The 27,554-nt window shown below is 44.1% G+C and overlaps 2 protein-coding genes and 1 long non-coding RNA gene across 4 annotated transcripts in view; all 3 read left to right on the forward strand.

The window, feature by feature from the left end:
* Window positions 1-8,442, forward strand: part of cfap206 (cilia and flagella associated protein 206) — a 73,520-nt gene extending 65,078 nt beyond the window's left edge. The window contains exon 11 of the mRNA XM_086018562.1: window positions 8,315-8,442. Coding sequence (XP_085874688.1) covers window positions 8,315-8,326 — 12 coding nt within the window. The 3' untranslated portion in view covers window positions 8,327-8,442. The remainder of the gene's footprint in view (window positions 1-8,314) is intronic.
* A 927-nt stretch (window positions 8,443-9,369) lies between these two features.
* LOC147127781 (uncharacterized) lies at window positions 9,370-12,586 on the forward strand. Its single transcript, XR_015083973.1, has 3 exons — window positions 9,370-10,260; window positions 10,927-11,665; window positions 11,766-12,586. It is a non-coding gene; the product is annotated as an uncharacterized LOC147127781 (long non-coding RNA).
* Window positions 12,587-25,195: 12,609 nt separating this feature from the next.
* Window positions 25,196-27,554, forward strand: part of ube2j1 (ubiquitin-conjugating enzyme E2, J1) — a 60,742-nt gene continuing 58,383 nt past the window's right edge. For both annotated transcript variants that reach the window (XM_086018943.1, XM_086018941.1), the window contains exon 1: window positions 25,196-25,532. In XM_086018943.1, the coding sequence (XP_085875069.1) occupies window positions 25,502-25,532 (31 nt within the window). In that variant the 5' untranslated portion in view covers window positions 25,196-25,501. The remainder of the gene's footprint in view (window positions 25,533-27,554) is intronic.

Below are 27,554 nucleotides of genomic sequence, written 5' to 3' on the forward strand. Positions count from 1 at the left end.
CCCCCTTTTTCCTTTCCTCCCAGTTAATTTCGATATTTGTTTTCTTATTTTTTTCTTCCTTTATTTAGGCTTGCTATATCATAATGTTTTCTTGTATGTTAGAATAGTTAATAAACATTGTCCATATACAGAAGTCAAGCGTGAATTGTGTGTGTTTGGGTCAAGGTATTAACCTCTATTTTATTCCAAGAGCTCACAACTTATTTTATTGTAGCACCTTCACATTTTATGACTGATTTAATGAGGTTTTTCGTCAAATTGGGCAGCACGGTGGTCGGCAACAATGTCTTCTCCCCTTTCATCTTTGACATTTTCTGGCAAAATGGGGCTTGGCAGCTGCTCAGGCACATCCATAGTTTCTTCAATGGAGGGCAGATCATGTACAGAATCATCTATACCGATAATTGGCAGCTCATCAATGACCTGTGTATATTTTAATGCACCTCCCATTCTGTATAACAGATAAATACATTTACAACAACTTACACAGCCATTAAATGATTTTAAATTGATAATAGATAATGACTATTAACATGGTGGCACGGTGGACGACTGGTTAGCACGTCCGCCTCACAGTTCGGAGGGCGTGGGTTTGATCCCGGCTCCGGCCTCCCTGTGTGGAGTTTGCATGTTCTCCCCGTGCCTGCGTTTCCTCTGGGTACTCCGGTTTCCTCCCACATTCCAAAAACATGCATGGTAAGTTGATTGGACACTCTAAATTGCCCCTAGGTGTGATTGTGAGTGCGGATGTTTGTCTCTGTGTGCCCTGCAATTGGCTGGCAACCAATTCAGGGTGTCCCCTGCCTACTGCCCGAAGACAGCTGGGATAGGCTCCAGCACGCCCGCGACCCTTGTGAGGATAAGCGGTATGGATAATGAATGAATGAATATAACGTGGTGCCCCTAGAGGCGGGCAGGAGTAATGCAGGCATTGCTCCCAGCCGCTACAAACTATTGACACTCTTACGAGTGACCCCCATTTTCGCTACACGACTTTAACCATTTAATTTTTATTATGGCGTTTAAACCTTCAAAATCAATTGTCTTTACAATTTAAGATTTTTTGATGTAGTGGACTGTGTTTTTCCAGATAAAATTGAAATGCAGTTGGTTTATTGCTTTTATTGGTTTATCGGTATAGCCATAGAACATAGTGGATAAATACATCTTGCGAGTGTCAGGATCAGGTGTTGGGAAGTGGCGTGGAGGACCAAAAAAACAACAGTGTGAGACAGAAGGAGGATTCAGGTGAGTTTAATGTGTAGTGACAGAAGCAGCATGGTTCTATGTGACTGGAGTAGTGTGGCAGGACTTGACCAGGGTGGCTTGGTAGAAATTGACCGCCGTGGCGAGCAGGACTTGACCAGGATGGCGAGGCTTGGCATGAGCAGGGAAGCAGGGCTCGGCGTGAATGAAACAAAAAATCATCACAACGGGACTGAACCTCACAAAAGCACAGACAGACTAGGACAACATCAACATAGACACAGGACTGAACAAAAACTAGCTACTTAAATACAAGCATACTGACAAGATGAGAAACACCTGGACAAGACACATGAGGTAGCAGGGAGCTAATAGGCTAACAATAGAGAGTGGAATGCACACAGGTAGACACAATAATCACTGACGAGACAGACACAGAAACACTGAGAACACAAAACAAAAACAAAAAACCCAAACCAACACTGACCAAACATGACAGTAACAACGCCCACCCCACCCCAAGGGACGGCTCCCAGATGTCGCAAAAACAATTAAAAAAAATCCCAAAAGACAGGGTTAGCGGTAGGGGGGGTAGAAAGTGGTCATCCTGGAGGCCAGACTGGAGGCAACAGTGCTGATCATTTGAATCAGGTGTATTGCAGCTGGTAAAATTTTAAAACATGCAGGAAAGCAGCCCTTGAGCACCGGAGTATGAGATCCCTGATTTAGACCTATCGCCCAACAACAGGCCTATGTTGTCCCTTAAACACTTTTTTTTTTTTGGAATCAACAATGATTTCGGAGTGATCACATTAGGCTATAACTTCAAATGACAATATTTAGAATATTATACTAACTGAGTCAAAAATGATGCTTTTTGTTGTGTTCGATAAAAATTGTGTTCTTGAATCACAGCGGGACTTAGTTTTCGCCAGGGAATCCCTTTTAGGCACAACAACTGTTCAGACACCGAATACACGGACCCATCCGGTGTAGATTTTCACTACATAAGAGATGAGTATTGCTGAGGGCGAGTTGGACGAGGAGAAATACAATGACCTCATGAATAGTGAGTAAGTATTAACCTTTTCTTAGTTTTCAAACACAATTTTGGTTAACGTTGTTTTATTAAGATATTGTGTCTTTCGGTATTGATTGGGTAGAAGAAAATTCTGCAATACATCCCAAGGAACACAAAGACCAGGATAGCTCTGATGAAGAGTACCGGTATATGCCACCTATTTCTTTGCGGTATATTAATAGTCCATCGATGCATCCATCATCTATACCGCTTCTCCTCACAAGGATCGCGGGCGTGCTGGAGCCTATCCCAGCTGTCTTCGGGCAGTAAGCGGAGGACACCCTGAATTGGTTGCCAGCCAATCGCAGGGCACACAGAGACAAACATTCGCACTCACAATCACACCTAGGGGCAATTTAGACAGTCCAATCAACTTACCATGCATGTTTTTGGAATGTGGGAGAAAACCAGAGCACCCGGAGAAAACCCGCGCAGGCACGGGGAGAACATGCAAACTCCACACAGGGAGGCCGGAGCCGGGATCAAACCCACGCCCTCCGAACTGTGAGGCGGACGTGCTAACCAGTCGTCCACCGTGCCACCATGTTAATAGTCATTATCTATTATCAATTTAAAATCATTTAATGGCTGTGTAAGTTGTTGTAAATGTATTTATCTGTTATACAGAATGGGAGGTGCATTAAAATATACACAGGTCATTGATGAGCTGCCAATTATCGGTATAGATGATTCTGTGCATGATCTGCCCTCCATTGAAGAAACTATGGATGTGCCTGAGCAGCTGCCAAGCCCCATTTTGCCAGAAAATGTCAAAGATGAAAGGGGAGAAGACATTGTTGATGTAAAGGCAACATTTGTGTACGAGGGATGTCTGAGGCAATTGGTTGACTTGGTCAAAATGCCTTTCGATAATTTTCCAAAGGTCTTGAGCAGAGGTAAAGCGTGTGACAGAACTGCACCATTTAAAGTCATCATCACTACAAGAGGGACAGCGATGAAAGCCGAATGGTTAAGTTTTGGTTGTCTCAACCAGGGAGACAAGACTCTGTGGGTTTGTGCCAGTAATTATGCAATTTAGCTGGTGATTTTATTTTATTTTTTTAAATGGCCACCAACTGTTTAGTGCACTAAACGAAAGACAGCGGTACAAACACACAGAAGTTATAGGGACTGACTGGCACACAGAACACCACAATACACAGCCAGCCAGCCAGCCAAAGGACTGGACTATACAACACACAGCCAGCCAGGTCTACCAGCAACCAGTCCTTTTAAAACTGATTGCTAGGGTTTAGCGGGTGGCACACTTGAAACCAATTGGTCACACTCCGCCGCACTGATTGTCTGGCTGAGCTGGAGGCGAGGGCCACTAATCAGGAAGGAGCAGGGGCAGCACTCTCCCGCACACACAACTTAACGGACACGAAACATCGTGGGCCGTAACAGCATGATTTATCTAATTGTTGAATCTGTCTGCTCGATTTGTCTGTTTGCAATTTATGTGGTCACAGAAGTACTAGTAATGCACATGCAAATACAATACACATTGAAGTGATGACTTGTTGGTGAACATTTTCATAAGTCAAAACTAATATTCATTAAAAATTTGTGCTATCAATCGATTGAAATATTTAATCATAGTTAATCACTTTTTTTCATAGATAACTCGTAGTTAATCGGACATTATTTATTGTAAAAAAATCCCTTGATTTTTCTGTCCCATTATTTTCTTGAATTTTAATACCCTAAATATGAATAAGTGGATTGATTTTCTTATGCAAATACTTTATTAAAGGGAAGTCAATCCAAACATATTATTTGTCAAGAATACGCTCTATGCAAGCCCACTAGTTGAAACAAGGCATTCTGATAAGTACTGCATTAGTGGAATAATCCACCTGTTTTTAGCCATCACTGGGGGTGGCCATTTTATCACGTCTGTCAACTGAAAATGACATCAAGGTTGCTCAGGGCTCAGGTAACGACCAATCACAGCTCACCTGTTTGCTGAAACTGAGCCATGATTGGTCGTTAGTGGTGGCTAGAATTTCTGGTTCCGGCGCGCAAGTGGCAGCCCGCTACAGTAGCTCCGGCTCATCGGTGAGCCTTTTCGTGTGTTTTTGTTCCTTAATATTACTCTACCTCATACTTTTTTCATATAGTTGATAGTCGTAACTTGCGTAGCAATGGACACCCAAACTGCGGTATTCTTGCTGCTGCTATGGCTATTTTTTGCGCGATCGTGTCCGGCAACTTGGCTCGGAGCCGCGCCCCCATTGTTTACAGCCGGAATCAGCTGTTAGCACTCCGTGCTAACCCTGCGCCCGCTCCCGGGGCGAGACCCGATATCCCCCGTGAGCTGAGGAGGAAGAGACGGGGATCTCGTGCGGGGGTTAAACGCCGGGAAAGGAGGAGACGATACCATCCCGTCCTCCCGTCTGTTATCATGGGGAATGTTAGATCGCTCCCCAACAAGATGGACGAGCTAGCGGCGCTTACCCGGCATGAGAGGGACTTCCGGGAGGCTAGCCTGATGCTATTCACGGAGTCGTGGCTAACAGCGCTAATGCCGAACGCGGTCGTAGAATTGGGCAGCTTCCAAATCATACGCGCGGACAGGACGCTGGAGAGTGGAAAGAGAAATGGAGGAGGGCTGGCTGTGTTTGTGAACGATAGATGGTGTAATCCTGGGCACATCACGATTAAAGAGCAGCTTTGCAGCAGGGATATTGAGCTGCTAGCTGTTGGCATGAGGCCATTCTACATCCCGCGAGAGTTTAGTCATGTGATCGCGGTGACCGTCTACGTCCCACCAGCTGCCAGCAGCGACACAGCCTGTGATGTCTTGACTCCAGCAGTGAGTAGGCTACAAACACAGCACCTAAATGCCCTGATACTCATCTCTGGTGACTTCAATCATTCCTCCCCTTCCTCCTCTCTGCCTTCATTCACACCGTATGTCACCTGCCACACCAGAGACAATAAAACACTGGACCTTTTCTATGCCAACACCAAGGAGGCATACACATCACTGCCCCTCCCCCCGCTGGGCACAGCTGATCACAGCCTGGTGGCTCTCCAGTCTGTGTACAAACCTCTGGTCCGCAGTCTCTCCTGCTGCAGCCTCCACCTACTCCTCCTGCTGGGCGTGTCACACCAGATAGCCACCACTCCCTCCTGCCCAGCCTTGGCCTTCACAACATCTCAGGTGAGGAACCAGCTGAAGAAGATGAAGGCATATCAGCCTGGCATCAGTGTGGATGATGCCATCATCTACCTGGACTGGTGCGACAACTCTATAGGAAGAGTCAGAGCAGACTCTTCCTACTCAGGAGACTGAGGTCTTTTGGGGTTCAGGGGACACTCCTCAGGAACTTTTATGACTCGGTGGATGCATCGGTCATCTTCCAGGGAGTGGTCACCTGGGCAGGCGGCGTCTCGGCCCGGGACAAGAAGCGGCTGGACAAACTGGTCAGGAGGGCCGGCTCTGTCCTGGGCTGCTCCCTGGACTCTGTGGACTCGGTGGGGGACAGGAGGATGTTGGCCAAGCTGTCATCAATGCTGGACAACCCGGACCACCCCCTCCAGGGCACCCTAACAGCACTCCACAGCTCCTTCAGTGACAGACTGTTACACCCTCGCTGTGCAAAGGAGAGATTCCGCTGTTCCTTCTTGCCTGGTGCTGTCAGACTCTTTAACAAGAACATTGTGTAGTCTCTACAAACTGGCGGACATTAGTGCAATCGTGCAGTCCTGCACCTGAGCTCATATCGTGCAATACCCAATATTCCCCACTACTGTAATACCGTGCAACACTCAACATTCCCCACTACTGTTAGTCTAGTTTTATTTTTATCAAATGCTGTCCCTTACATTTCACTACAGCACTGCAGCACTGTCACTTACCTAGAGTATTTTTCCTCTGTACTATGTACAGGCCAAAATGAGTGTTCCTCATACTTTTTATGTAGATGTAGGTTAGTGTGTATATACATGTGTATATACACATGTTACTGCGTATATTTACATAGGTTTGATCCTAAATGTTTGCCGTCAATGTTGTACATTAATGGCCACATTATGCCGCCGTCCCTGTGTGACCTATATCTTTGCTGCTGTAACAATGAAAATTTCCCCACTGTGGGATCAATAAAGGCATTCTTATTCTTATTATTTGAGTCCTCGGGGCATTTGTATTGTCATTTTCAGTTGACAGAAGGGATAAAATGGCGGACCCCTGAGATGGCTAGATTTTGCTGCTTGACTCATATTCCACATACACAATATTAATCAGAATGCCTTGTTTCAACTAAGGCCATGCGTAGAACATATTCTTGAAAAAAAAAAACGTTTGGGTTGACTTCCACTTCAATTGAAAAAACAAGCATTGGATTCAACTCACACAAACAGCCCATAGCCATTTCAAACACACACACACACACCTACGCAAACACGCGCAGAGATATATTTATTTCTTCTTGAGGGCGACTTGTTGCTCAAGCACGGCTTGGATTTAGAACTACGAGAGCAGTCATTTTTACGGATGTGGACCGCTGAGATTGTCCCGTGTGGCTCTCCATCGCGCTGCGTGTGTCGTTATAAAATACAGCTGCTTTGGAGCAAACAACATATTATTTTGTATTTATTATTTTTCTAAAATGCTGAAATATTTTTTGTGAGTATGTATTTAATTATTTATATTGTGCTTAAGTTTTTATTCCTTTTTGATTTGGTTTGGTATGGCGCATTTCCTGAGCGGAGAAGAAAGGAGAGAGAGAGGTGAATCAGAGCAAGGCTGCTCACGTCTGAATAAAGGCGCAACAAAACACTGTCCTGCCGTGTCGGTTGTCTTTAGCAAGGAAGAGGGGAGAAGGAATGCATAAAGTCAAACCTATATTGTAACCCACCATACCACGGCCTCCGAGGAGGAAGAACAACTTTTAAGGGTTACACTACCAACGCGTACGTCGCGACTATCACTGCGGGGCAGGGGCACTCAGCCGTCCATGTGTCAGCCGAGTAATTCATCCTCATCGTCAATATTTTGAAGCAGCTCTACTCTAAAGCTTTTTTAAAAATATACATGTATAGATCATGGTGACCATCAGCCTTTATCAATGCAGCCACTGGTTCTATGGAAAACTTAATCACGCGATCAAAAAAATTGACGGCGTCAAAAGGGGGTTGGATTAACACAGAAAATAACACGCTAAACTGACACCCCTATTAAAAATACATACTATGTTGCAGACCCCGAGATAGGGAAATTTAATGATCTGAAGATTCGCCATAGCCTGGACACATGGGATGGGGCTAAAAATCTGTCTAAAAAACGTAGCTGCGATAAGTTACATTCATTTTGGGATGTGAGTATGCGCGTGAGAAACCCTTCATCTTGTAGTGCGTGAGTTTGACAGAAGTTGATATAAACCAACATAGAGAAGATTATTCATCCTAATTTTCCAAGAAAGTTTAATGCGTTTTTTTTCTTTCTTATCCTCACACAATAACAGTGAAAATGCTACCAATTCCTCTGGGTTTAATTAATTTTGTGTATAAATGTACTTCCGTACCCTTTATTTGTCCTAAAGGCAGCAAAGGTGAAGCGGCAATCTCATCCTAATTTGTGGTTGAAAGATATCATTAACCATTTCTGGTGGTGCTGCAAGATGGCAGGAACAAGGCAAGAGTTCCTTGAGAGAACTACTTATTTTAACAGAATTGACCCTGCTATCACTAAAACTATTTATTTTGTACAGATTTGTCGACATATTTTTTTTCTCCATAAAGGCGCTTTGGATTGGCATACTGCATCGTGCATCGTGTATGTAATAAGCACATTTGGAAGCTGCCAGCATGGACATCTCAAAGACGGTCATGGAAAAGAATGGTTACAGCAAGACTCTTTAACCCCCACAAAGCGTTAGTTGACATCATTCTCAACAAGCACTGATTGGGGAGTGTCCACAAGTGTCTCCGTTTGTGAAAGATTGACAAATAGTTTATGGATGTTCTGCTGACTAAAACTATTTTTTTAAAATGTTTTTTTGATTTGTGTTAAACCAGATCAACAGCTGAACTTCAGCAGCCGGCATTCCAGAACCATATTCTGATGTATACTGGCAAACGACAAGCATTCTCTCCCTCTGTTTATGAGGCAAGGGTGCTTCTGGCAGACTTGGATTATAACTTCCACCGCAATCTACCAACACTCACATCTGAAGGCAAATAAAATATAAGTCCTCGAGATGATGTCTTTACGGTGTTGAAATGATTTTGTCCTCTGTATATAGCAAATTTTCTGCCCATAGTCTGTCAGGATCTTTAGATTATTTAACTTTGTATTGCTGGTATTGCTGTGGCTTCAGTTTCAGGCGAAAGTACAATAAGAATGCCAGAAGATACAGCCTGTATGCACTAAAGCACATATGTCAAAGTCAAGGCCCCCACAAACTGATAAAATATCCAGGAGGAGATCTTTAAAATTTGACTTCTATGTATAAAAGACCAAAACTGGTGGCAAATTTGAAAGAAATTAAAAAAAGGTGGACTTCTTGTTAGGTATAGTAAATGGCTCCAAGATACATTTTCTGAAGAACTTTAGCTGTTACATTATGCCTCCAACTTTTCATTGAACTTGTTGAAACTAACAACTGTTCGTTAAAGGTTTCTAGGGGTTTTTACTGAGATATTTTGTAAAAAACGCACAATAAACTAATAATATATTGATTATTTTCCAGGTGTGATGTGTGTGTGAAGTTTTCATATTTTCATGAATGTTTAGACCAAAGATCAAAAATTGTTTTCATTTAGATCAAAATCAGTGTCGGCAACAGCATTTGGCGAAATAAAAAGCTTTGCTTTTCCTTGTCGTCTTGAACATCTAAAGCTGAAAAATCCACCATTTCAAGACAATCAAATAAAATCTCTAGGAGGAGTTCTTTAAAATGTGACAGCCAAAAATGGGACCAAACATAAAGGAAATTCAAAATGGTGGACTTGAAATATGAATGTCCCGTCCCCGTCATATAGTATTTCGAAAACACAAGATTTTTTTACCCCCTTGTTGTTGTCCCAGGTCTTAAGATCACACGGCCCAAGCCTGAAGTTAATCGGGTGAATCCTCTAGCACACATATGTCAAAGTCAAGGAGAAGGTTTTCTACGGCCTCTGTGATGATATTGATTTATTATTAGATCCGGCCCGCAGCAAGCCGGTGTGAGTAGCAGATGTGATCGGGTCCTTCGCGCCTGCCGATGATGTCACACTTTAAAATGTATTGTAGCGTCTTCCAAGAACACAGACGCAGTTTAATTATCACGTTTTTTATTAGTCCAACCGGCTACTGTGGGTCGCAGCCGACGACAATACAGTATGACAACCGTTCAGTCAAAAAAGAGCCACTGCTCTCCTTTTCGTCCTCGGCTTCTCTCGCTCGCATGCCCTCCCATCCAGCAAACCGCTCGATACATTCATGAACCTCGGAAACAACACAACTTGGCAAGACACAGATTCGACCACAACACAGATAACCCAATTCGTTACACTATTTCTGTCATATATTTATTTGCATCTATGTTTGCCACCCCCTGGCTGTTGTTATAACGAACATTACAGCAACTTTTGCGAGGATCATCCTTCGGTCGTCTACTTGCCGACTGAAGACTTCACGTCACTTTTCGTGGCTTCAGAATCAGATTGTGGTGAAAGGTTATTCGGAGTAAAACACGCTTTATTAAGAATTACTTCATGTTAGAAATCCCACGTTGTTTTAGTATTCATAATTGTTGGCATTTGATAATTAATTAATTGAATGTAGTTCTGAGATGTCCCACACTGTGAGCAGGCATTGAATGCTCCTCAAGCGCTCAGTGTTGATAGCGAGAGACGTGGTTTCTTTTCATTTTCCTCCTTCGACACAGCTAGCCAGTAGTTTGTTTGTACCAGCAAACTCAGTAGTTGCAGATTTCCCGTGTTTCACCACGTTTGTTGTTGTGTGTAAATGTTAAAAGGTGAGTTTAATAATTTAGGTTCGTGTCAGTAATACCGTGCAATACTCAACATTCCCCACTACTGTTAGTCTAGTTTTATTTTTATCCAATGCTGTCCCTTACATTTCACTACACCACTGCAGCACTGTCACTTACTTAGAGTATTTTTTCCTCTGTACTATGTACAGGCCGAAATGAGTGTTCCTCATACTTTTTATGTAGATGTAGGTTGGTGTGTATATACATGTGTATATACACATGTCACTGCGTATATTTACATAGGTTTGATCCTAAATGTTTGCCGTCAATGTTATACATTAATGGCCACATTATGCCGCCGTCCCTGTGTGACCTATATCTTTGCTGCTGTAACAATGAAACTTTCCCCAGTAACAATGAAACTTTCCCCACTGTGGCATCAATAAAGGCATTCTTATCTTATCTTATCGTCACTGCTGTACATAATAACCTTGATATGTTCTCGTGAGTGATGTCACGATGAACACTAGTTAGTTATTTCGGCTAGTATGCTTACTATTCTAATGATGAAACGTGTGAATATGTATTGTATGTATTGTTTAGTTGTTTAATTTCTTGATACAGTGAATTGTAATGTTTAGGCATATTGTTAACAAATGGATATGCATTGGATGATGTTGCTAGGTTTTTCTTTCTGTATTGTTGCAGATCACAATAAATAGGCGTGCCAAGTGGAATACGGGCCTGTGTGCTCTGACAGGAGCACCCACATCCATACCTTGCCACTCTGAAATAGTCAGCTGGAGACATCATAGCAATCATATGATCCTATCCGTTTTACTTCACATTATGTACAGTTCATACAATCTTGCAGCCCGAGTCAACCAGAAAATTGTTTCCAGTTTGGCAGGAGAAACGTAAACGTTCCACTGATATTGTTTCACAAGACGGGCAGCAGCTTCTTCTCGGGTCATAAGCGGAAGTGACGTACGAGCTACCTCACAAAAGTAGCAGTAATGTACTTTATTTTATTTTTCATTTAGTAACTAGGAACATAAAAACACAACAGCCATGGGGGTGACAAACATAGAGGCAAAGAATAGATTACAGAAATATAAAGCGTGACATCATCAGCAGGCGCGAAGGACCCGATCCAATCTGGACATTTAAAAAAATGTCAATGAACATTCTATCAGTCCGGCCCTCGGCTCGTCGAAATTTTTTTTATTTGGCCCTCCGTCAATTTGACTTTGACACCCCTGCACTAAAGGAAAGGAAGTCATATGGGTGACGGCCCTGCAAGAAATAATAATCAATCGGAGACTCAGCAGGCAAGTTGGAATGGCCCGAAGGAGGACACTTTGCCTGGATGAATGATCCCAGAAAGCTTGGTATTGTACACCTGCCATATTGGAGCTGCAACAAACTCAAGTCAGCCGAGGTCTTGGTATGTGATTTACACACAATATGTCTATTACTCACAACTATAACTTTTTGTCAGTCAGTATGGAAATGTTCCATGTACAAGCACCCCTTGTTCTACACAGGACATGCCAACCGAGCGTCTGAAGGCATGGAGTGACTCCTCACATTCCTCAACAGCCCCATGGCCTTTGGGACATGATGAGGTCATCGTTAGTGGAACCATGCCTTCAACCCGTAACGTACACTCGCGCTGTCAATGAGCATCATAAAAGTCAAGGCTTTCCGCAAATGACTTGGTCAAACTCTGATTAAAACCAGCAGAAATTGGAGTGACTCACTTATCACTGCAGTCAGTTCACTCAACAACACTGTAAAATGTAATGGTATATCTTACTTAGAATAAAAAGTGGCCTTTACTCATTTTAGCTTACTCTGTTGACTCTCCTCACTTAAACTTAGTAAAGACAACTTTCCACTGAAGGAAGTAAACAAACTTGTCAGCTGCAAGTCACCTATACTTAGAAGTATCAGTAAGCAAGAAGTGTCTTCAAAACTCGGAGAGACTCTGCAGTTTTTGGAATCTCGTTGAACACACATGCGCAGTTGCTCACCAACGACATGTTGAGGCAGCTGACGCTCAGTGAGTGAGAGGGAAGTGACATGAGAAATGGATGATGTGTCACGGTAGGTTTAGTTGGTATTTTTGTTGTGTACCTTATTCGTTAGTCCAAGTTGGAAGTTAACTTTATGTTTAGCTCATGTGTAAAGATCAACTTTAGCATGTGAAGCTCAACCAGCTCTTCATGTAATGATAACGTTACACGTCCAAACTCTGTAAATAAAGTGGTCGTTTTTGAGGTGTAGTTTCAGCAAACACAGCATGCTTGTTGGCGGTTGAAAGAGCGACTCTACAGATTTTTTTGGGCCGCTCTTCAACTTGGCAAGTATGGGGTAAGTTTACTGTCGAAAGTTTTGTGCGTGTACACATACAAATCGTATACATATTAAAAATGTGTGCATGTTAGTCTAGTTTCGTTATGGTGGAATGCATTTTCAGTTTGTTTAAAGAGAAATGTTTGAATCTAACTTGTTAAACTGCAATTTACGCATGATCCCAAAAAATAATCGGTGACTAGTTGATTACTAAAATAATCGTTTGTGACAGCCCTAATCCTCACGAATGAAATAATCTGTTAATTATTTTTGCATGTGCCATATTTACTTGAATATCTCTTATCAGAGTATAGCTTACTTTTATAGGCTGTCTTTTGTGTTTTCTGCCATACAAAATTAAGATAACAACTGATTTCTAATTGCTGTATTCCTGCTATTGGTTTTAGGACTGCAATGAACCATGCGTGTCAGACATCACCATTGGAATCCTGACCATCATTCCTGAGGACGAACCCATGTCCTTTGACTCAGTGCACCTTCAATCTTCGGGTACTGCAATAATTTTGGAAGGAAGAATTGCGATGGATGGCCTTGATAATGTTCCACATGCCATGTGCTTACTCTTTGGGCTCGTATACGCCCTGAATTTGGGATATCCTCAAGAACTGAAGAACACCTTTGACTTCATCCTAAGGGTGCTTCTCTCACTTGGACATAAATCACTTAAACCAAAAATACAATCACTTAAAATATATTCTCATCAATTGAATGTAATCACAGTGTGTATGTGATGTGACATGTTGCGTCACATTGAAACCTTTACCCTTATTGGAATGGTGTTTTTTTTTTTTCCCTTGCCTGTGAGAGGGAACCTCATCGCCACAATTCAGACAGTGAATTGTTTTATTTTCTTGTGGAGAAACGTGAAAATTATTTAACTTTTGATTTCCCTTTTGTGACATGATTGTTCTTCAGCTGGTTATCTCAGACTTAATATCTGTTGAAAGTCAATGTCTAGTGCAGTTATAAACTCATCCACCAAGAATTTAAAACAGGAAGCTCTGAGCAGTTTTTAGTAGTTGTCTCAAACATCAGAATTACAGTTATAGGTTCTTTAAATGTGTAAATTTACTTTCTCGTAATTGTACATGTTTTTATGACTTTTTGGCAACTTACTGCAATTTTTGTCTCATGGTGTGATTTTTTTTCTTTTTCCCTTTGTATGTGATATAAAGAGCAAAGCCCAAAAAGTTTGTTTTAACTGTTAGTTAAAAATTATATTGGAACGTATTTTTCAACATGCACTCTATTTTACATTTGATATGAACAAAAAAAGCTAAATGATTAAACTTTGTTTTCCATTTAATATGTTGTCTCACTTTGTTTCATTAGCTCATCAGGTGAAGTTCAGCTTACTTGGACAAATCAAGGCAATCAGTTTCCTGATATTTCTCTAGTAATGTGAATGCTTGAACTTGTAAGGAAAACTTAATTTTACGAGTGCAGCTTAAATAACATAACTCACAATTTCCATCCATCCATTATCTGTACCGCTTATCCTCACAAGGGTCGCGGGGCGTGCTGGAGCCTATCCCAGCTGTCTTTGGGCAGTAGGCGGGGGACACCCTGAACTGGTTGCCAGCCAATCGCAGGGCACACAGAGACAAACATCCGCACTCACAATCACACCTAGGGGCAATTTAGAGTGTCCAATCAACTTACCATGCATGTTTTTGGAATGTGGGAGGAAACCGGAGTACCCGGAGAAAACCCACGCAGGCACGGGGAGAAACATGCAAACTCCACACAGGGAGGCCGGAGCCGGGATCGAACCCACGACCTCTGAACTGTGAGGCGGACGTGCTAACCAGTCGACCACCGTGCCGCCACTCACAATTTTAATTAGTCAAAATTTACATTTTAGAGTCAACTTAACTAAGGATTTTGAGTTAAATTCACTTAAGTTTACTGCCATTATATAAGTTGTCTAAAAGTCAGTTATAACAACTTAAAATCAGACATCTACTTTACTTGGTAATTTTGAGGCTATCGGTTTCCTGACTTTTTTTAAGTAAAGTGAACTCATTACATTTTACAGTGAACTGAACAACCCTCCCATAGTTTTGCCCCAATAACATTGTATATACCTCTTTTCTGTATTTTGTTACTGCACTGGATATAGGCAAAATTCTGTACCAACTGCAATTCATGTAGCTCAATATATTCTAATAGTGTTTATTTAGTTAATGTGTCTTGAGAATATGCACACTGATGTATGTGTAAATATATCGTTGCGGTCCTGTGAAAAACAATTTGTCCAATTTGGGATTTTTTTTCAATTCTTACGTTAATGTGATGTCTGTAACGCGGAAACACTATTCATGTAAAAATAAGAAAATTGAAAAAAAAAATGGACCTAAGTGTTTTTCACAGGACAGCGACGATATGCAATCAAGACAATTTTTATATATCCCGTTGCCATTCCAACCACCCACATGTGGGTTTGCGGGTCGTGCACACAGAACATTCACTACATACTGAACAACTTCAAAGCATTCCTGGGCAAGTTATATATGGTTAGAAAACTGAGTTTCCGCAGATTCGAATGATACCAAACATTATACGATACAATCATATTTGCAGCATTTATGAGCAAGTCAAAACAATGCTAACACACAAAAAATGTGCAACTCACCATTTCATCCTCAAATGTCTGACGTAATTTCATAATCAATCATCAATGATCATATTACGTCGACAAGGGTCCAGTAAAAGTATTCCAGTAATATAGTTAGTCCTCAACAAGCCTGACATCCATGAAGCCACGTTATTAGCTGCTGCAACCGTTACAGGTTGCTATCAGATACAGATACATATTACATATGTACATATTTTACATCGTAGATTTAGTTACGTTCAACGGATTTAGACACACGATCTTTAAAAACATAGACTGGACCTTAGTTTGATTGATTGCTTACTTGATCCAATAAACTAATGTTTCCCATGTCAGAGTTCAACAGCCAATGAACATATTCCATGCGGAAATAGTACCACCCCTGCATATGGATGATTCGTCAGTTATGTTTGCAGTCACAACCAAACTTGCTAAGCGGGTGATTGACGCATTCAACGGCCAATGAAATTCTTAAAAAAAAAACATTTCAACATAAACACCGGGCGTAACTTGCGTGACACACATTTTCAAAGACCAGCGACGTCAGGGCTGTGCATCAGAGCGCACGTCATATCGCGTCACCTTCTTTGATTTTTTAAAAATCTGGATGTAGGATATAATAGTGCCAAGTCTTACTTTTCATTAGAACTCATGATTGTTGAAGCATTCCACAATAGCAGCCTATTCCCCTACGTATGTGAACAAGGTTGCAACATGATCACAATGGGATCACCCACATGGCACACTTTTGGTTCGCCTCGACATCCCCTTAGTAAAACATGTGTAAAATGCTCATTCATATTATTGTCAAATTTGAAATGGAATTGGAGGAGCCTTTGAGCTGCAATCCTGTTGTGTTATTTTAGTCCACCACCTAATACAAAATATCCAGTCAGGCCGAGGAACTGTCGGACATGCCTCACTTAGAGGAGGTGTTGAACCTCTTGACGGCCTTAACTTTGCCCGGGCCCGGTTTAATACCAGATGACGTGATGCAGTAGCCAAGGAATGTGAACTATTTGAGGCAGAACTGGCACTTATTGAGCTTCAGCGATAGGCTAGCGGCTTGGAGTCTGTCCAGCACTTCCTGCAGATCGGTTAATTGTTGCTCGAAGGTAGGTGAGACAATAACGATGTCATCAAGGTAGACTGCACACATTTTGTAAATGAGGCCAGCGAGAACAGAGTTCATGAGTCTTTTAACGGTCATTGGTGCGTTGCAGAGCCCAAAAGGTAGCACCTGAAACTGGAAGAGACCACAGTGTGAGATAAAGGCAGTTTTCAGTCTAGAGGCCTCCGACACAGCAACTTGCCAATAGCCTGTCGCCAAGTCTAAAGTTGAGACCAACTTACCCCTCGCCAAAAAGTCTAAAGACTCATCTACTTGGAGTAAGGGATAGGAGTTTTTTCGAGTCACTTGATTGAGACCGCGAAAGTCCATACAGAACCTCGGGTCAGTGGCGGCCCTGTTGACAATGACCACTGGAGTAGCTCAAGGGCTTGTAGAATGTTCAATGATATTGTCTTTTAACATCTGTTGCACTTGGTATTCAATCGCATGCTTTTTTGCATGTGACGTGTGATACGATGGGAGATTCACAGGTTTTGCATCACCAGTCTTGATGACATGTTCAGAGAGTGACGTCCGACCAAGATGACCATCAAACATAGCAGAAAACTTGGTGAGCAGACCAAACAAAGCGTCCTTGCAGTTCACCGAAAGGCTTGACTCTGAAACCTTCTCCGCAAAGGGTCAAGTGTCTATCAACACTAAAGTCTCAGATGAATGTAAGTACTAATTCTGACAATCCTCCTCCTTGTCCACAAGGGGGCAAATAACGTCATCCATGTGGACCGTCCTTGTGGGAATGTGGATAGACACAGACGCTCTTGTCATAAAATACATTCCCAGAATGAAAGGAGAAGACAACTTTGGTATAATCGCAAAATGCTAGTAAAAGTCTCTCTTCATGAATCCAATATTGAGCCAAATGACACCTACAGGGATGCAAGGAGCGTTACTGGCAAGATTAACAGCAGGGCCGATCCACTCACTCGTTTTACTGGGATAGGTGCCATTAACTTGAATGAGGTCTGCTCGTACAGCTAAGAGGGAAGCACCTGTGACAAGAGTAACATCAACACATGTTGCATTGAAATTCACTTTCGTTCTCAGAGGAGTGGTCCAGTGTACCTCGGAAAAATTGTTCTCTAGGTATCCAAGAATCAGCCCATCCTGAACTGGAGGTGAGTGAGGTTCAGCTAACGACTGGTGGGAGGTTGGCCTCTGCGAAACGTCCTCCTCCCTCTGTAGCTTCCGACTGCTTGCTTTGTTGCAGGGCTGTTATGATGACCTTATCAATCTTTTGTTGGCCTGAGTCAGGGGAACCAGGCGCTATAGATGTGGTTGCTCCGGGCTAGGCCCTGCTGCATTTACAGCATTTTGTGCAGAAAATTGATTGTTGTTACAGTTGGGGCAAGTGCATGACATAAAACCTGGTAGAGAACATTCGAAGCAGTAAGGGTCAGGTTTACGCCGCTTTTGTAACGCGAAGAGCTCTGTGGTCCACTTGGTCCAAGCACTGAGTGAAGCTCATGAGTGTGAAGCAAAAGCTCCATCACAGAAGAGACATTGGTGCCATAAAGTGCAACTCTGTATTTCTCAAAAGAGGGTTTACTAATCAGTTCAATTTGCCCTCTTTCAGGCAGTGGGCTTTTCAGCTTGTTTTGTTAAATTCACTCAGCATGTGGGTAACAATAGTTGGAAGTGGTTCATCATGAGCCTGGACACGATTCAAAACCCCCCTCAGAATACATTCTTGGTTGACAGAAGGCAGAAACACTGTCTTGAACAGTTGACAGAACTCAGGGCTCAGGGCCTTGAACCATTTCCTGGGCTCTTTCGCAAGAAAGTGCGACAGTTGATTTAGTAACGTAATGAGGATTTGTAGGCGCTAACAGCTTGTAACCAGTCCTCAGGCAGCACCTTACAGTCTCAACCATAAACAGGAGGCTCCAGCTAGGAGTGATGCAAAGCTGCTGCAATGACTCTGGAAGTATTGCTCAGCTCAACCGAGTAAGACGGGAGGGAAGGACTGGCAGGTAGGAATGGATTTGTCGGTAAGAATGGATTGGTATAGTTGGCATTAACTGTTGGTTCTGCTCGCATGAGGCATGAATATAGCAATAGGGACAACAGAAGACTGTAGGACCACTGGAGGAACAGGGTTTTCTTTGCTGAGACTGTCCCATTGTTCAAGCAAATTCTGCTGCATGTTCAACGAGTCACGGAAACAGTCACTCAGTCTACCAACCCCTCTTTCAAATCCACTACTTGTTGGTTAAGATTAGGGTACTTGGTTTCGACTGTATTCAATCAATCAATCAATCAATCACATTTTATTTATATAGCACTTTTCATACATAAAAATGCAACTCAAAGTGCTTTAAAACATTCAAAGCAAAACATAGAATTATCTTCAATCAAAAGAAAAGATAAATTATTTAAAAGTTGTTGAAAGCCAAACTAAAAAGGTGTGTCTTGAGCTTCCTCTTAAAAATATCAACAGTCTCTGCAGACCTGACATCCTCTGGCAGGCTATTCCAAAGGTGAGGACCAAAACGGCTGAATGCAGCCTCGCCATGCAGTTTGGTCCTCACCCTTGGAATAAATAAAAGGCCCGCGCCAGAGGACCTCAGGATCCGCGAGGGCAGGATCCGCGTATTAAACATTGGTAAAGCTCCATGTCTGAGGCAGTCTAAGTCGTCTGGGTGAGGTTACGCCGCACAGACCTTTAACACAGACCGCACAGAGTAATAACTGTCTGTCAGACTAAGCTATGCTGATTAAATGTGAAAAAGGCATGTAAAACTACTGGTCAGTGCTGAATTTGAAGTAAGAACTCGAATTAAACACGTCACCCAATCACCAATCACCATGGCCAATCACGGCTGACCTGTTTGCTGAATCTGAGCCGTGATTGGTCGATGTGAGCAGTTGTGATGTCATTTTCAGTTGACAGAATGACAAAATGGCCACCCCCTGAGATGGATAAAAACGGGTGGATTAACACTTGTTCCACTAACGCAACATTTATAAGAATGACCTGTTTCAATCCCCAATGATCCTAGGAGCTACGTTGTCTGGGGCTTTATGCCCCTGGTAGGGTCACCCATGGCAAACAGGTCCGAGGTGAGGGACCAGACTAAGCTATGAAGAATAAAATTAATGGACCACGTTTTCCCTCGCCCGGACGCGGGTCACCGGGGCCCCCTTCTGGAGCCAGGCCTGGAGGTGGGGCTCGATGGCGAGCGCCTGGTGGCCGGGCCTGCACCCATGGGGCCCGGCCGGGCTCAGCCCGAAAAAGACACGTGGGTCCCACTTCCCATGGGCTCACCACTGGTGGGAGGGGCCAAAGGGGTCAGATGCCGTGTGAGCTGGGCAGCGGCAGAAGACAGGGACCTTGGCAGTCCGATCCCCGGCAACAAAAACTAGCTCTTGGGACATGGAATGTCACCTCTCTGGCAGGGAAGGAGCCTGAGCTGGTGTATGAGGCTGAGAGGTTCCGACTAGACATTGTCGGGCTCACCTCCACGCACAGCCTGGGTTCTGGTCCCAGTCCTCTCGAGAGGGGTTGGACACTCTTCCACTCTGGAGTTGCCCAGGGTGAGAGGCGCCGAGCAGGTATCGGCATACTTATTGCGAGGGGCGGAGCTGTCAACTGATCACCATCTGGTGGTGAGTTGGCTCCGATGGTGGGGGAAGATGCCGGTCCGACCTGGCAGACCCAAACGTATTGTGAGGGTTTGCTGGGAACGTCTGGCAGAATCCCCTGTCAGAAGGAGTTTCAACTCCCACCTCCGGCAGAACTTTTCCCACATCCCGGGGGAGGCGGGGGACATCGAGTCCGAGTGGACCATATTTTGTGCCTCCATTGTTGAGGCGTCCGATCGGAGCTGTGGCCGCAAGGTGGTCGGTGCCTGTCGTGGCGGCAATCCCCGAACCCGCTGGTGGACACCAGCGGTAAGGGATGCTGTCCAGCTGAAGAAGGAGTCCTATCGGGCCTTTTTGGCCTGCGGGACCTCTGAGGCAGCTGACAGGTACCGGCTGGCCAAGCGGAATGCAGCTCTGGCGGTTGCTGAGGCAAAAACCCAGGTGTGGGAGGAGCTCGGGGAGGCCATGGAAAATGACTTCCGGACGGCTTCGAGGAAATTCTGGTCCACCATCCGACGTCTCAGGAGGGGGAAGCAGTGCACCATTAACACTGTTTATAGTGGAGATGGGGTGCTGCTGACCTCAACTCAGGACGTTGTTGGTCGGTGGGGAGAGTACTTCGAAGACCTCCTCAACTCCACCGACATGCCTTCCACTGAGGAAGCAGAGCCTGGAGACTCTGAGGTGGGCTCTCCTATCTCTGGGGTTGAAGTAACCGAGGTAGTCAAAAAGCTCCTCTGTGGCAAAGCCCCGGGGGTGGATGAGATCCGCCCAGAGTTCATAAAGGCTCTGGATGTTGAGGGGCTGTCATGGTTGACACGTCTCTACAACATCGCGTGGACATCGGGGACAGTGCCTCTGGATTGGCAGACCGGGGTGGTGGTCCCCCTTTTTAAGAAAGGGGACCGGAGGGTATGCTCCAATTACAGAGGGATCACACTCCTCAGCCTCCCCGGCAAGGTCTATTCAGGGGTGCTGGAGAGGAGGGTCCGTCGGAAGGTCGAATCCCGGATTCAGGAGGAGCAATGTGGTTTTCGTCCTGGCCGTGGAACAGTGGACCAGCTGTACACCCTTAGCAGGGTCCTCGAGGGTGCATGGGAGTTCGCCCAACCAGTCTACATGTGTTTTGTGGACTTGGAGAAGGCGTTCGACCGTGTCCCTCGGGGAGTTCTGTGGGGGGATGCTTCGGGAGTACGGGGTACCGAGCCCCCTGATAAGGGCTGTCCGGTCCCTGTACCACCGTTGTCAGAGTTTGGTCCGAATTGCCGGCAGTAAGTCGGATTCGTTTCCTGTGGGTGTTGGACTCCGCCAAGGCTGCCCTTTGTCACCGATTCTGTTGATAACCTTTATGGACAGAATATCTAGGCGCAGCTGAGGTGTCGGGGGGGTCCGGTTTGGTGGCCTCAGTATTGCATCTCTGCTTTTTGCAGATGATGTGGTACTGTTGGCTTCTTCAAGCCGCGATCTCCAACTCTCGCTGGAGCGGTTCGCAGCCGAGTGTGAAACGGTCGGAATGAAGATCAGCACCTCCAAATCTGAGACCATGGTCCTAGGTCGGAAAAGGGTGGCGTGCCCTCTCCGGGTCGGGGATGGGATTCTGCCCCAAGTGGAGGAGTTCAAGTATCTTGGGGTCTTGTTCACGAGTGAGGGTAAGATGGAACGGGAGATCGACAGGCGGTGCAGCGTCTGCTGTGAAGCGGACCCTGTATCGGTCTGTCGTGGTGAAGAAGGAGCTCAGCCGAAAGGCGAAGCTGTCAATTTACCGGTCGATCTACGTTCCTACTCTCACCTATGGTCATGAGCTGTGGGTCATGACCGAAAGAACAAGATCTCGGATACAAGCGGCCGAAATGGGTTTCCTTCGCAGGGTGTCCGGGCTCTCCCTTAGAGATAGGGTGAGAAGTTCGGCCATCCGGGAGGGACTCAGAGTCGAGCCGCTGCTTCTCCACGTTGAGAGGAGCCAGTTGAGGTGGCTCGGGCATCTGATTAGGATGCCTCCTGGACGCCTCCCTGGGCATGTTCCACCGGCAGGAGACCCAGAGGACGACCCAGAACACGCTGGAGAGACTATGTCTCCTGGCTTGCCTGGGAACGCCTTGGGATCCTTCCGGAAGAGCTGGAAGATGTGGCTGGGGAGAGGGAAGTCTGGGCTTCCCTGCTGAAGCTGCTCCCTCCGCGACCCGACTTCGGATAAGCGGGAGATAATGGATGGATGGATGGACCTGTTTCAACTAATGGGCTTGCATAGAACATATTCTTGAAAAAAATGTTTGGGTTGACATCCGCTTTAAATGAAAACAGACGAGTAGTGATCCACAGTTTTCACTCAATATGTGCGCGCTCCTGAGGCAATTTGCACAACGTCGGCAGTTGAGTCGAGGTGCGTTCAGTGACCACTCTCACAAGATCCATAGAAATACTCATTCAATGCACCAAACAGCAATGACTAGTGCGTGACCACATTGCAGGAGATATTTGAAAACCTTTTATAATTTATTTAGCGCGGCAAAATCATATCAGCCGCATGGCAACTCAAGTTGCAGGTGATACTGTACAATTTTTTTCAGGAGTAGCTTCATTGCCACAACTCCGGGACTGAGTAGAAAAGGTTGGAGGCCTAATGGTGTGTGTATTGACTTGTTCGGGGATGTTGAACTGTCAACCAAGATAGCATATTAGCATTATAGCTAAAGTAACCACCGGTCACCAGATTGACTAGCAATTGTTATAAATAGTTCCTAGTGAGAATTTATTGTATATTTGATTTTTAGTGAAAATGTAGTGTCATGTCATGTCATCTTCCAAACCGCTTATCCTATATAGGGTCGCGGGGAGTTGCTGGAGCCTATCCCAGCCGTCAATGGGCGAAGGCAGACTACACCCCGAACTGGTCGCCAGCCAGTCGCAGGGCACACGTAGACACTGTCACTGAGCGGGAATCGATCCCACGCTGCCCGCACACAACTCAGGCGTGTGTACCACTACACTATCAGCGGACCTAAAATGTAATGTTCCAGTTTTAAATTTTGAGAATCTGGTCATCCTAGTAGGTCGAGGTCGTGGGTTCGATCCCGGCTCCGGCCTCCCTGTGTGGAGTTTGCATGTTTCTCCCCGTGCCTGCGTGGGTTTTCTCCGGGTACTCCGGTTTCCTCCCACATTCCAAAAACATGCATGGTAGGTTAATTGGACACTCTAAATTGCCCCTAGGTGTGATTGTAAGTGCGGATGTTTGTTTGTTTCTATGTGCCCTGTGATTGGCTGGCGACCAATTCGGGGTGTTCCCTGCCTACTGCCCGAAGACTGCTGGGATAGGCTCCAGCACTCCCCTTGTGAGGAGAAGCGGTTTAGATAATGGATGGATGGATGGTCATCCTAGTGAAGACCAAGAGGATTGAGGACACCACCGCTGTAGTAGAGGAGGCAGACGAGTCTTCACTCAACCACAATGTTGAAAGAAGGCCACGAACGATGCTTGATGCCCCTTGAGGCTCGCATATCAGTGTCTACTCTATCGACGGCTTCTGTGGCGTCATGGGGACTATTTTTTTCAGGTCTGACAGTTTCATTGTTGTCTAACTGCTCAATTCAGTATCAGTTTTCTTTCATTTTACTTTCAATTCAGTTTCTCTTTTCTTATTTTTTTTTTTCTTTCACTTCTGACACTTGGTTTAAACTCGTCCCCTCTTCTGAAAACCTATATTCAGGCATGCTGAGATTTAACAACACAATGGACTTAAGACCATATTTCCTCACCATGTCATCAAGTATTGGGCCCTCAGGAGGTAAAACCTCCTTACTCTGTTTCCTTCTAATGGAAGATCAACAGTTAATTGTTTCTCTCTTACAAAGGGATCAACAGCCGTCTCCACAGACGTCTTTATTTGCAAGCACAAACAAAAGAGCCCGATGATCAACTAACCACACTGTAAATAAACTGCAACTTGTATTTTTATTTATGTATTTATTTACTGGCTAAAACAATAATATAAGTTGGATCAACTTTAAAAAATAAATGATTCCCATTTATGGCAACACTATTAGTTAGCACATTTTGATGTTTTTTGATGAAGCTGTTTGTTTGCTCCAAAACAATTTGCTTGGTTGTTTCTACTTATATCTTTAAATTGGGGGACAATACAGGGAACAATTAGTTCTGTAAACTCTTTGTTGCGAAATGCAGCAAAGCCAGTTTTTATAACAGCAAAACTTAAAATATTTTGTTGAACTTAAAATGTTATTGACAGTTCGAACGTGAAGGAAGTGATGCATTGTGCACTGTATTTTGTGCACAGTTGCGACATACGGAAAAGCATTTACCTTAAGGTTTAGAATACACACGCACTCAAAAACGTAGGAGCGGATAGCTTAACCACAGAAAAATGAGAGCGTGATAGCTTGACCGTAGTTCGGGACATGAGGTGTTCCGTGTTCCGAATGAGAAATGAGGAAAATAAAATAAAAACAAAGAGATAATAGAAAAGTACGAAAAAGGGATGCGTTTGGTTGATCTCGCCAAAGAATATGACCGTAATGTTTCGACAGTTGCCACAAAAGTTCTTTACAAAACGCCAGGCAAAAACCACTTCTGAGAGAGAACATCTAATTGTAACATGTACCGTATTTGTTACATGTTTTGATGCATTTTTATGCTTTAGAAAACATTTATGTCTGAATATTGGGGGGCTTGGAATGGATTAGGGCATTTACATGGAAAACATGTAAATGTCTCTTCTTACAAAATGTTCTACTTAAGAAATTTCTTACAGAACCAATTAATTTCGTAAGTAGAGGTACCACTGTACCTACAAATTAGTCACTTTTCAGGAGACCCCAAAAAAAGTTTGTTCAACCATTTGCATGATATCATGAAAGAGAGCAAGTCATTTTCAACTCTTGAAATCAGTTAGTACAGTTAGTAATGGGTCAAAATAACGCCCCTGCATGCGGACTGACCAATAGTCTTAATTTTGGGAAAAAATATAAAATTCACCAAAATGCGACTTATTAGGTTTTGGGCCGATGCCAACGATATATAAGTGTGAATGAGTGAACGAGAAGGATTAGTTTGTCCCCTTTACCCTTTATCGGTTGCCGCGTTATGAAATTCAGTCAATTTGCTTGCATTTTTTATTGGCCGATTGGCCACATTCAATATGGCAGACGCAATGACGTATTGATAATCCAGTCAGGCTTGCTCGAGGCGGGGTCTAGTATACATGTCTATGTGCTTAAACCGTGTCAATCTTGTGGGCTCCGCCTACTTTACATTTTCATGTTTGACGTCACGCAAACGACGACGGACTTTCTTAAAATACAGTTTAAAACTCGGTATTAAAACAGATACCATATAGATCTCTTTGTGACGTCTGGAATTGGGCATAGTTCGTTTTAGGTGTGTGCCTGAGTGTGTGAAAAGGGATTGATCCGACCAGGCTTTCAGCTGCCAGTGAACGCTCACCAATGTTAGCCAAAGAGCTAAATTTCAGATAACCCATACGCAGTTGATTAATCGTTAAATAGCTAATTAACAGCTCAACTGCGACGGTACATATTCTTCCAAGTGGTTGAAGATTATGGAGAGTAAATATAATCTCAAGAGTCCAGGTAGGTTCCATATTTCACGTTTACCCAGTGTGCTACGCCACTTTAACCTCGCGGTTCAAATTTCAAACAACCCGTTTGTATGTCCAATTGTCCATTCTCCCTGAAAATTGTCGACATCAGTGAGTGAATGAGTGTCTTTCAAACGACATGTCTTGTCTGTCCTCACAAGTTTTCTCCTTCTTAGTCACTCTACCCCTTTCTGTTTGGCGATTCGGACAGCCAGCTAACTACTAGCTCCTCCTCGCATATCATTGGACCATCGTACCTAACATGACGCACCGGCTTGTTAACCGACTATTAATTGTGAATTGAGAAAAAAGTATTAATTTAATTTCCTCTTCTAGTGGAGTTTTATTGCGGTTGGCAAGAAACTGTCAGGTGCATTACCGCCACATACTGGTAAGGAGAGTGAACCAGGTGTGCCGCTTACCAATTACCCCAGGAGAGAGAAAATTAACAATAACAACAACAGTAATAATAATAACAAAAAAACACACCTAACCCCTATTTTAAATTCTTAAATTCTCCTAACCAATTCTGTAGCATTTAAAAACCGATGTAGAAGTTTCCAGCAGTCCCTCTTTAAACTAAATCCAGTTTAAATGTTCTATTTTCCAACATAGAGTTTTTTATTTAATTTGCTATACATATTTTCAATTTGATTGAATTGATTAAATATTTCCGTGGTGTTTAGTTACTGGCTGTGTCCAAATTCACATGCGTCCTGCAAAGGCCACATTTTCCGGCCGCATGATGTCACTTATGGCGTGACTCAACTGCACGTGGTTTCCAAATTTCAGAAAGACAATTCGCAGGCTGGGTCCTTCGACGCCTTCAAAGGCTCCACCGCATGTGGAGCATGGATCGCTTAAACTGTGGTGAGTTTGGACAGGGTTTTGTGAATTTGGACACCACGTGCAGTTGAGTTGCGCCGGAAGAGACGAAAATGTGGCCTTTGGCAGACCCAGCCTGTGAATTTAGACAAAGTCACTGTATCGCTTTGATATTAGCGCTTGCACCATGTTTTGCTGCTCCCAATGCATTGTGGTCTGTATTAACCTGTTGAGTGAACATTAATGCACACAAAGGCCCAATCCAAATACCCACACTTCTATCCTTGTGTCACTCGATTGTGCGTTGCCATCAAGGCTGTGAATGTTTAGGGTATCCCGATGGACTTTTCTGCATTTGGGCTATGAGGCGTGCTAACTTCTGGTCGCTAGTCTAAAGCATAACGATAGCATCAAACTCTCTAAAGGTATAGTGTGTGGAATTTAGTGTTAGTGGTGAACTAATAGAATGCAATGACCTACGCTCAGAGTGCCTCATAGAGATCACACTTCGCAACCCTACTACCTATTTCTTCAGAAGAGGTGCAAGCAAAATGTCATCACAAACGACTTATCGTATTCCCTCAAGAGACGAAGTCAGTGGCTGCCGCAGCTGTGGAACTCCATGGGAAGGGCCCTGCGAACATCTCGAGTCGCTGCCACCGCGGCCCGCGCTTGCCAGTTCAAGCGAGCAGAGGGGCTGACTGAGACAAGCAGCCAGTGGGTGGGAGCTGCCGCGCACTTGCGACTCAGCTTCGGCGGCAGGAGGGGTTTCACGCCGTGCGCACATGTTTTTTTTTTCGTGCTTCTTCGCACAGTTAACGAGGAATCAAAACATTCTAAAATCTGAATGATTCCAGTTATGCATTTTGAACGTCTGACAGACCACACCCTCACAATTTCGTCCAGTATCGTTTCGTCAACGAAAACTCCTATACGTTACGTCATATTTTAGTCATCAAAGAGCCACGTTTAGCTCGTCATCATCTCGTTATCGTCATGAAAAAAAGGGGCGTTAACTAAATATTTTCTTCATCGTTGACGAAAACAACACTGCGATAAGAAAGCATTTAGCTGCCAACAAAACCACCGTCGGTCACCAGAATGACTGGCGATGTTGTCTATTTTTTTAACATTTTCGACAGGACGAGTGCCCCACGACAGAGCCTGCCAGGGGACATCACGAGAGTAT

Source organism: Filicampus tigris, chromosome 20 (genome assembly GCF_054856515.1).
Source record: "Filicampus tigris isolate MCC_2025a chromosome 20, RoL_Ftig_1.0, whole genome shotgun sequence".
In the NCBI taxonomy this organism is placed as follows: domain Eukaryota; kingdom Metazoa; phylum Chordata; class Actinopteri; order Syngnathiformes; family Syngnathidae; genus Filicampus; species Filicampus tigris.